Source organism: Aphelocoma coerulescens (genome assembly GCF_041296385.1).
Source record: "Aphelocoma coerulescens isolate FSJ_1873_10779 chromosome Z unlocalized genomic scaffold, UR_Acoe_1.0 ChrZ, whole genome shotgun sequence".
In the NCBI taxonomy this organism is placed as follows: domain Eukaryota; kingdom Metazoa; phylum Chordata; class Aves; order Passeriformes; family Corvidae; genus Aphelocoma; species Aphelocoma coerulescens.
In genome coordinates, this window is record NW_027184085.1 from 46,759,490 (window position 1) to 46,770,695 (window position 11,206).

At 41.6% G+C, this 11,206-nt stretch overlaps 1 protein-coding gene across 1 annotated transcript; it reads left to right on the forward strand.

Annotated features, from left to right (window-relative positions):
- The first annotated feature begins 1,692 nt into the window (after nucleotides 1–1,692).
- NANS (N-acetylneuraminate synthase) lies at nucleotides 1,693–11,131 on the forward strand. Its single transcript, XM_069000897.1, has 6 exons — nucleotides 1,693–1,852; nucleotides 3,200–3,415; nucleotides 6,520–6,619; nucleotides 6,877–7,031; nucleotides 8,030–8,296; nucleotides 9,377–11,131. The coding sequence occupies exons 1-6, from the start codon at nucleotides 1,721–1,723 to the stop codon at nucleotides 9,584–9,586; spliced, it is 1,080 nt and encodes a 359-aa protein (XP_068856998.1). The 5' UTR covers nucleotides 1,693–1,720; the 3' UTR covers nucleotides 9,587–11,131.
- The last annotated feature ends 75 nt before the right edge of the window (nucleotides 11,132–11,206 follow it).

Here is an 11,206-nt window from a genome sequence, read left to right on the forward strand (position 1 = left end):
TTTTTCAATCAGCGAATTTTTGGGGTAAACTTTGTTATAATTACTCTCAGTGTTTGTATGCATGCAGTATTAAGGTTACATTCACAAATTGTTTGGATAGCCAATATTGAATGTCAGGTGTTTAATAAATTGTTAGTTAATTTTTAGTATCCTAAAGTTCAACAGATTACAGTATGGCTTTCAACTCTATGCAATTCCTGAAATTATGCTGTTATAGCCCATATTGGGTATATCAGTAATACCTGCAGTATAGTTTTAACCTTCTATTTTTTCTCTGGAAAATTTTCATAAAAACATGAAGTATGTATTACCCATTGCATAAATGCAACCATTTTTATAGGGACTTCATTTTACTCAGATCTGTTTCTGTAACAGTCATTCAGCACCCCTAAAAAAGCTATGCCTGCATTTGTATCCACCTGTGACTGTAGTCAATGTATTGACCAGTAGAAATTATTAGCATGAATTCTGTTGTCAGGAAAGTTTCTGTTCTGAGACAGTCTCAGACAACTGACCTATTTCTAGAGAATTGGCTGGGTTTATGCAGATACAAACATTTTATGTGGTCTGCAATTCTTAGTCACACATGCACAAAAAAATATTTATATTTATACGGTGTCCTTAGCCTAATTTACAAAATTCAATCCTTTGTAAAAGACAGCATCCTTTTGAGAGCCACTGGCATATTGCAGTATGTCGCTCATCAAGGCCATTTCTGATTTGAAATTGAGGCAATTTCTTAGCTATTTCTCATGTAGTGCTACACAGCTTAGCGTCTGCTGGTTGTGTTCAACCAGTCACTGCAATCTCTCAGAAGGATGCAATTTTCCTTACGGAGAACAGCCAACACCAGCAAAAAGAATTGCTGTACTGTAACTGCAGTATGTGGTGCTAACATCGTGTGTTGATGAGATGCAAGTCAGTTTCATATCCCTCACCAAAACAAAACTAAACAATCAGATGAAACAAACAAACAAACACCAGACATGTACCACAAAACCCTAACAATTGAAATTACTGATTTTCAGTTCCATTAAAAACCTAACAGATAGGCCCAGAATGTCACAAGTGTATCTTCATGTCTGTCACAGGAGGATTTTGGAGTAAGATAGTCTCAGAAGCGGCCTTAGCCATTGCTTTACATTTTACCATTTTTTCCATGTATCATTGAAAGTTTTGTCTGAACCAAGTCTCTACAGCTCCTGAAAGGAGGGTGTAGTGTGGCGGGGGTCGGTATCTCCTGCTGTGTCTGCAGTGAGAGGACAAGAGGAAATGGCCTTAAGATGAGACAGGGGAGATCCAGATTGGATACTAGAAAAAAAGTTATCACTGTCAGGATGGTCAGGCATTGTAATAGGTTGCCCAGGAAGGTGGTGGAGTCACCACCCCTGGAAGTTTTTAAGAACTGGATCTGGTGCATATGACATATCCGTATCAACGCACAGTAAGGGTCTCTCAGGTGGAGCTCCCGGCTGGTGTGTGTTTCCCGGGAAGCCGCTCCCGTGCGGCGGTGGCGATGTCTCCGCGGGGACCCGCGGCAGGCGCTGAGAGCGGGAAGCGCTGAGGGCGCAGTGCCACGGCGCCCCCTGCCGGCCGGGAGGTGGCCCACGGGGCGGGCCAATGCGGGAGGCGCCGATTGGCTGCGGCTGGGAGGGGGCGCGGCGGGGCCGGGAGCGGCGGCGCAGTCGCGGGCGGGCGGTGCTGCTGTCGCCATCTCGCCATGGCTCGCGAGTTCGAGCTGTGCCCCGGGCGGCGCGTCGGCGGCGACCATCCCTGCTTCATCATCGCCGAGATCGGGCAGAACCACCAGGGTGACCTGGACATCGCCAAGCGCATGATCCGCATGGCGAAGGTGCGCGCGGGGGGAGGCGGCTGAGCGAGAGCGCCGGGGCGCGGCCGGGGGACGCGCGGGAGGTTTATTCCGAACACAGAGTGTCTGCAGGAAGACCCTTGCATTTCAGTCTGGTGGAGGGTCTGGAGCGCTTGTCCTGTGAGGGATAGGCTGAGGGAGCTGGGGTTGTTTAGCCTGGAGAGAAGGAGGCTCACGGCGGAACCTTATCACTCTCTACAACTCCCTGAGAGGAAGCTGTAGCCAGGTGGGATTCGGCCTCTTCTACCAGGCAACCAAACAGGTGAGAGGACATGGCCTCAAGCTGTGCCAGGAGAGGTTCAGGCTGAACAGCAAGAAGAATTTCTTCACAGAAGGGGTGAACAGACATCGGAATGGGCTGCCCATGGAGGTGGTGGAGTCGCTGTCCCTAGAGGTGCTTAAGGAAAGACTGGACGTGGCACTTGGTGCCATGGTCTGTGTGACAAAGTGGTGTTCGGTCACCTCAAGGACCCGATAATCTCAGAGGTCTTTTCCAACCTAGTTGATTTTGTGATCTTGTGTCATGGCTGCAGCCCCGCAGGTGGGGCCGGAGCTCACGGGGAATTTGGGAAGTATCAGGCAGCTGCTGAACCATCTCTAATTAACCTCTAGTTTGACTTAGTTATCATTAGGCAGTAACACTTGTGTCATTCAGTAAGACAGCCAAGCTCCTTTGAAATTCGATGTTATATCCATTAGAAAACTGCACATCATCACAGCTCAGGGCATGGTGTATTTAGTTCTGTGACGGGTATAAGTGCAGACTGCTCTAATGAGTATACATCTTCACTGTTCGTGTGACTTCAAATGAATTCACAAATGAATTCCTGGAGGTGTTCAAGAGGTGTCTGGTGCTGGTGATGTGGTTTAGGGGTTACAGTGGTGGTGCTGGGTGGATAGTTGAACTGGATGATCTTAAAACCAACCTTGATGATTCTGTGAATCAGATTCATACTCCTTGTTCCACAGAATCCTGTGTCCTTTTTTAATGTAAAATTATCAGTGACAGCTAATCTCGGAAAAACACCACAGAAGTCAACTCTTGAATAAGCGCCATGCATGGCAAGAGACTAAGTAGTTTTGTAGGTTTACTGATTTCTCTCCAGACTACTGCTCTATGAAATGTATAGGCATTTGAAATAAAAGGGTTTGTGTGTGTGTAGGTCCACAGTCACTCTGTGTTCATTACCATTTCTATGACTGCTGTGATGATAATGTGAAAACTCCACAACAGATGGGCACATCAGTTACTCACTCCTTGCATTCAGACTTAGGATGAGTGCAGTTTCATTTGCACTTCCACTCAGTGTGCACCAGCTTGTCTTGCAGGACTGTGGAGCAGACTGTGCTAAGTTCCAGAAGAGTGAACTGGAGTACAAATTCAACAAGAAAGCCTTAGAAAGGCCCTACACCTCTAAACACTCCTGGGGAAAGACCTATGGGGAGCATAAGCGCCACTTGGAGTTCAGTCATGACCAATATAGAGAGCTAAAGAAGTATGCAGAGGAGATTGGCATTTTCTTCACAGCTTCTGGCATGGATGAGGTATGTAAACCATACTGGAATGACAAGGGGAGTCTGGCTGTTGTGTCTGTGGGGCATTACTTAGGTGTGATAGTTCTTACATGAAGAGAATATATGGACAACGAATTTCTAAGAGACCTAGAGTAATTTGCTAGTTCTCCTGTGTCTCTGTAATGGTTGAGTAGATGGCTGAATATTTTGGAAGACTTGCCATGTGTGCTGAGATACTTATACACAGTAAGTAATATTAGGGACAAGGCTTCATTTTGATATTCATAAACAATTGAGGCTTTGAGAGTGTAGATCAAGATGGCAATCAGACTGCTCTCCACTGTTGGTTTCAAGCATACCAAACTTCCTTCTGTATTTAAACCAGATTCCTTTCTTCTAATCCCTGATATTTCCCTCTTTTTTTCCCTCCTTCCTTGTTGTTTACTAGACCCCTGTGGTGTTTCTAAGCAGCAGAAATGTTTATGCCCCTATTTCTTTTACTAATCTCATGGAAAGGCTCAGCACCTTGCTCTGTTACTCCTGAATCATTTACTGATTTTTGCCAGTGGGCTCTTGAACAGTCAGTCACCAGCTTCACAGCTCCATGAAACTCCTGCTGCTGTTTCCCCTTAAGACACGTGTATTTGTAACTGTTGCATGTTGCCTACCTCAGAATGATGGTAGTGACAGTATTAACAAATGCAACATAAAATTGCAATGTGTAAGCTGGAAAGGTCAGGTAAGACTTAAACGTCAGTATAAATGAGAGATTATAGATTGTTTTACTTTTCTTTGAGGCCTAGAAAATACAAAGAGCCAAACTGAAAGAGATCCTACAAGAAGTAAGCTAGCCACTCTTGCATATGGCCAGCACAGCAGTGTCCCTGACTTTCTGCAAGTAGACATATCCAGGATGAAACTAGGATGTGATTTACTTAATCCTTAAGATGATCTGTTCATTGTCTCACTCTTGCTATCAGAGGAATTACTGATATATCAGTGTTGTTCTTCTTTTCTTATAATTTATTCTCCCACTTAGTCTGATGATAGACAAATATGTTTTGTGTATATAGCAATAGCTCAGTGCCATGGATTCTGAAACAGATCTGTGAAAAGAGAGTGTGGTGATGTTTCTTTTAGTGCTGTCTTCAAGTCTAGAAGACCTGCTGAACAGCGTGCACTCCTTTAAGAAAGGAGTATATGAACCCAGGAGTCTTGGACTTCTTTATCTGGGATCTTAAAGACCCATGTGCCTTTGGGGAGAAAAAAAACCCCACATTCCTTCTTTGATGTTAAAACCTCTTGTTTCTAAAGGCTGTAGTGCAACACAGATCACCTTTCACAGGCAGCAGCTAAGATCACTCTCTGCTGCCGGGATCCCTCTTTTTCTCTGCTGTGCTCCTTTTTACAGCTAATTAACAGAACTGATACATGTTTGTGCCTTCTTTTTTGAGCACTAATTACATTACACAGCCCCTAAGATTTCTGGTGGCATTTTTGCAAGACAGGGGTTTGGAACTCAAGGAAAATATTGCATAAATTAACATAATAAATCTTTGAGAATATATTAACTTCAGTAAATTTAACATAATCTTTGGAAGTCCAGCTATGTCAAAGAGGTTAAATTGTGTGTTTAACTATATGAGGAAACTAATGAAGTGATGTGTGAAATAAACACAAAGGCTATTAATAACTTCTTTATGTATTCTGTTCCAGTGTGTACTGGAGACAAAGCAGGATCTCACTGAACCACTCCCTTTAATGTCATTCCTGTTACTTGAAATTGCTTCCTGGTTGTTGAATCTCTTAAAGAAAAGCTGCTAGTTTTCAAGAGATATTTACCTAATGAAGAGTGGTGTTAGATACAAGGTCTACCTGTCATATTTAATTTTTTGCCATCTCCTGGGATATCTGTGCCTTTTTAATAGAGAGTACTCACTGTCCTTATGCACAATGCATCTGAATAAACTATGTTAAATAGTGAATAAACTATATTAAAGAGATGTTATACGTCTTAGGTACAAGAAATGGAATCTCCATCATACTGATGATGGAAAAATTAGACTGAATAAGATGTGATTCTCTTCTGGACGTTAGCATCCTTGCTCTGGCACTAAGTAAATTTAACTGTAACAAGGAAAGAGCTGAAGAAATTAAAAGTGTTTGTGGGTGGTTGACAGGGGACAAAGGTAACTATTCCGTTATTTTCCCCAGAGGTGAATGGAGGATTTAAATAGCCTCTTGCCTGTGATAGGTTTGGAATTTAAGTTTTCTTCCAGTAAAGTACTAATTTTTAAAAGGCCACTTACTGGTGTAATACCCATTTTCAGAGAGCCTCTAATAATTCTTGACTTGTCTTCAATATAGCACACATATTTTTAGACAAAGGCAGAGTTTAACTGGCATTTGAATAAACAGTTTTATAGTCTTTGCTTTGGCATATTTTGTTGTCTAGTATCTCTCCTAAAACCAAACTCATTTTGGACTTCCCTTTTTGGGCACTTTTGGGTTTTTTCCTAGTGCTTATTTAATACACTCATAGAAGTTTTCAGTGTGGCAAATCTATTCTACTGCCTGTAGTTTTAAACACTGTGTGGTTTAATAGTTCTGACCTGCAGGATGTGTGTGGCAGGAAGACGGTGTGCATGCTTGTAGCACATGTCTTTTTCAACAGGTAAACTCCCATCTGCAGGTAGTTGCTCTCTCTGATAGTGTTTAAAAAAAGGAAAAAAGCAAGAATGCTGTGGTATGCAAGTTCGTCTTTAAGCTGAGGTGGAGCTCACTTGAACTAAGCAGCAGAATGTACAGCTGGTGTGACCAGCTGTGGTGGGAGGCCAGAGACTGCCTTGAGACAGTGATCCTAGTCAAAAACCTGCACAAAAATAGTAGAAGTATGAAAGAAGACACCATAATGATACTTCACCTGGAGGGAAATCAGAAACTATTACTGTCAGGATAGCAAATGTTACTTCAGGAGCAGTGGTTTTGGGGGAGATGTCCATAATATCTACCTGTTTAATCAAGTTTTGGGTTTGCTGTTTTGAAAGGTTGTTTATTTCCAAGCACAGTAGTTCTTTATCGCTTGATCCACCTGAAGTGTAGTGTTAAAACACAGTGATTTTTTTTCCTTGTAGATGGCTGTGGAATTTCTACATGAACTGGATGTTCCATTTTTCAAAGTAGGATCAGGAGATACAAATAATTTTCCATATTTGGAAAAGACTGCAAAGAAAGGTAAGCATTTTATTTTGAGTCATCTTGGTGAACATCACCATTTCTCTGTAGCTCAGTTATTAGATTTTTCCTCCAATTGATTTTTGGGAAAAAATCTGAAGTTTCTTTAAAAGAAACTCACCCTCAGACTTTGAAAAAAAAGTGTTTACCCAGCATTCTTTTCTAGTTTTACTAGTTTTACTGAATAATTTAATTTAATATTGGGTAGCTTTCTTGTAGACATAGCACAAAACTTGTGCATGTTTTCTAATGGCTAGGTCGCCCAATGGTGATTTCCAGCGGGATGCAGTCGATGAACACAATGCATCAAGTTTATCAGATTGTGAAGCCCATCAATCCAAACTTCTGCTTCCTGCAGTGCACCAGCGCATACCCGCTTCAGCCAGAGGATGTCAATCTCCGTGTTATATCGGTCAGTGAGTAACCCAGAGCATGCCATGGGTAGGGTAGCAGAGAAGGGCTGTGCCCTTCTACAGAGAAACACTTCCAGATCTTAGGCATGCTGGAATTCATTTCTGAGAGTGATGTCTCATGTTCCTCTAAATTACAATGCAAGCATTGAAGTAAAAATATCCACCTTTTTTCAGTAGAACTCATCTTTGAGGAATAGTTTAAAGGATATTGCTGGAGTATTCACAGTTCAACAGAGGAAAACATGACATGTGGTTAACAGGTTAACCCTGTGCTCTGTTGTGCAAAGAAAAATCATGTAGACTGTTACCATTAAGAAGGTGCCTGAAGTGAGAACAGTTCTAAATAGGGAGCTAGACTGGAAACTTCATGTGACTATCAGAGCAGTGAAGAAAATTGGTTATACCCTAGTATAGTTTCCTTCATTGGAAATATTATTTGAATATGCCAAATACTGATGTAAGAAAGTTTTCCCAAACTGACCAGTGTTCAGGCACTATCTTAGATTTATGCACACACAGTATATTATTTTTAATAGAATGCCACATAGCTGCCTTTAATTGCCTTTAGAATTTGGTGACTGTCCTTGATGTATGGATTAAAAGATTGCTTCAGATTTTAAGTACAATGTTGAAGAAAACTCTTTTGGATTAAGTTTAACCAATCCACTGGATTGTTGGATGAAAATAGGATACTATTACTTACACTGATACAGGCTTCAAAGACCTTGAGTAGCAGAACGGAATTAAAAGGAGAAACATAAGTTGTAGAGGAGGACATGTTTCTTTTTCTTGTCAGTATTGATAATATTAGTAAAATTTGGAATGTAGTGATTGGTAATGCAGTGTGACTTCTTGAATTTACGAAGTTGCATGCTCTGCATAACCAAGTGCTTGTTCTATGGCACAGTATTTGTCCATTGCGGCTATCACTATAAAATTTGCTTTGTCTTTGAAACTGCTATCTTGGTAATTCAGACTCACTCTGTCATGATTTAAGGCATATCAGTCAGCTTTTCCTGATATCCCCATTGGCTATTCGGGGCATGAAACTGGCATAGCCATTTCAGTGGCAGCTGTTGCTATGGGTGCTAAAGTACTGGAACGCCACGTGACTCTCGACAAAACATGGAAAGGAAGCGACCACCAAGCATCTCTGGAGCCAAATGAACTGGCAGAGCTAGTGAAAGCCATCCGTACTGTGGAAAAAGCAATGGGTTCTCCAATCAAACAACTCTTGCCCTGTGAAATGGCTTGCAATGAAAAGGTAACTTCTGATTTTGCTTTGTGTAAACCTGCAGCTAATTTAGATGTCTCGCTAATAACTCCATATTCAGAAAAACAGCTTGCAAATTGTTTATTGCAGTAGTGTTTCTGCCTCTGCACTTAGAAAATTTCTCACTGCATAATGTTGGCCATTTTGATTATAATAGAGTTTTATATTTATCATCCAGTGGTTACCTAAGTTGAGAAGAAACATGGAATCATTTAGGTTGGAAAAGACCCATAAGGTCATTCAGTCCAACCACGAACCTAACACTGCCAATTCCAACCACCAGTGTATGTTCCTAAGTGCCATGTCTACACATGTTTTAAATAACTCCAGGGATCATAACCACTTCCATGTTCTAGAGTGTTTGAGTGCTTGATAACTCTTTTTGACAATAAATTTTTCCTAATATCCGATCTAACCCTCCCCCGGCACAGCTTGAGGCCATTTCCTCTTGTTCTGTCACTTGCTGCATGGGAGAAGAAACCAACTCCCACCTGGCTACAGCCTCCTTTCAGGGAGCTGTAGAGAGTGATAAGGTCCCCTCAGAGCCTCCTTTTCTCCAGGCTAAACACCCCCAGCTCCCTCAGCCCCTCCTCATAGGACTTGTGCTCCACACCCTTCACCAGCTTTGTGGCCCTTCTCTGGATTTGCTCCAGCACCTCAATGCCCTTTGTGTAGTGAGAGATCCAGAAATGAGCACAGGACTCGAGCTGTGACCTCACCAGTGCCAGGTATTTGGTAATAGCAGTAAGAATAATATGTCTCCATGATTGTGTATGAGCTTCTTTTACACTAAGCTGAAATACCAGTCATCCTAATCAGATCCTCTCTGCTGTGATTTTGAAAAATTTCGGTGAGCCACTGTCCAGTTTTAGAAAACATCTGCATTTTCCCGGCAGCCTGGTTACAGTGAAAGCTTCCATGCTAACTTAATCTTCATTTGAAATAAGTAGTGGAGAGGGCAGTTCTACACATCCTGTTCTCAAATAACTGCAAAATACTTTTTACCGTCTTTTGTTAGACTAAGCCTAGCAATGTGTTTAACTTAAACGTTTTTTTTCTCCTCCCCTGTAGCTGGGAAAGTCAGTAGTGGCGAAAGTGGCAATTCCTGAAGGTGCAATATTGACACTTGACATGCTGACGGTGAAGGTGGGAGAGCCTAAGGGATTTCCCCCAGAATCCATCTTTGATCTGGTGGGCCAGAAGATTAAAAGGAATATTGAAGAAGATGAAACCATCACTGAGCAAGTAGTGGATAATCATGTAAAAAAAGTGAAGTGCTAAACCAAAGCACTCCATTCCGTATTTCTCAGTGTACTACTGCACAACGTATCTTAAGTATAGCAGCATGGTAGATTAGAAGAAAGGGGTGTAATTATGAGGATGCAAACAGAATTTTCAGGTTCTTATTAGCAGGACATTTCAGAAACAAGGGGATATAAATTATACAGATTTTATTAGAAACTGTATAGTATTGTGCCTAGAAAATACCATGATCCTCTCTTCTCCATTTCACTTAACCTGGATCAGTTTGGAGTTTTGCCAAATGTAATACCACACTGCTGTTTTCCAGTTTCCCTTTTCTGTTAAGAATACAGTAAATCATGAGAATTTTGTCTATGCTTTGAATTGTTCTAGCTCTGTATCTTTTGATATTCCTCTCTTTTCTGCCACTTGCCTCACCCCTGTGGTAGCAGGACTTTGGTTGGAGTTGAATACAGATAAGTGAAAGTTTACATACACTGAACAGAAAATTACAAATGCAACCTGGATGGATTTTTTTTTTTAAGATGAAAGCCTTAAAAGTGTCATGATGGAGCAGTGGTTGCAGGAATCTGCACTCTGTGGGAAAATGGCTTCTTGAGAAAGCTAGGTTCTGAAGAGACAGTACCAGGAAAGGAAGCATACTGGATATTTAGAAAGGTCCCATTTAACGGACAAGAGAGCCTTTTGTGAACTGAAATGCAAAAGGGCAGGCCAGAGAGATTGAGCAGGGAAGAAAAGTAGATCTGAGATGGATCAGAGGAAATAAGCTTAACCTATGCTTCAGAAATTGTGAAAAGTATCTATTGCGAGTTGAGTAAAGCCTGGAATATGAAGTCAATTCTGCATTTGGATGCCTGTGTTTGGACCTGGGGGGCAGCTTCTCAGGTAGGAAGCCAAATGCTGGTGAAATTCGAACAGCTATTTTTTTTTTTTTCCTAACCAGCAAATCCTCTGCATTGGGGTTTTTCTCTCAACACTGGTGTATGAGATGGCTGAGGCTGATTGCCTGACTACATCACACCACTGTGCTTCAGCATGATGGTCAGTGCACCTTTTGTGTGCTCTACTCTTGCATCCCAGCTTCTCACTTTTCAAAAAAGAAATGCAATCCCACTCCTATCGCCTGCTGCTTTTCCTTTGGACCAGTAGGGAACCGTATAGCAGCAGCAGCTGCTGCAGACCAGTCATTCTTCAACTACCTTGCTTAGCACAGAACTGCTTTGGTATAATTCATCTGCTTTTTTTCTGGGGTGGAATCATTTGCTAGTGATGGTTACTTGGAACTTGCTACCTTTGGTCATGAGTTGGTGAAGTATCTTAAATTTGGTGGTGAGTGCTTATGTACCTATGAGCTCTTTACTTTAAAAATGTTTACCCTTGTGCAATTCTGAGAAAACTGTATTCATATCTTTAAATGGGGAAGCAGAGGTTGAATCAAATACTTGACCATATGTGAGCTGTGACTGATGCAGTATGCTTGCCTTACATTAAAAATCTACTCAATTGTTGAAAGATTTTTTTTTAAACTTCAAATTTGAAAAATAAATCTCGCTTATAAAACAAGCTCTTGTTTCTGCATTTCAGGCTATGCTCAGACTTTGTCAGCACTGGTGATGATTCCAGGGCCTTTAGTATTTG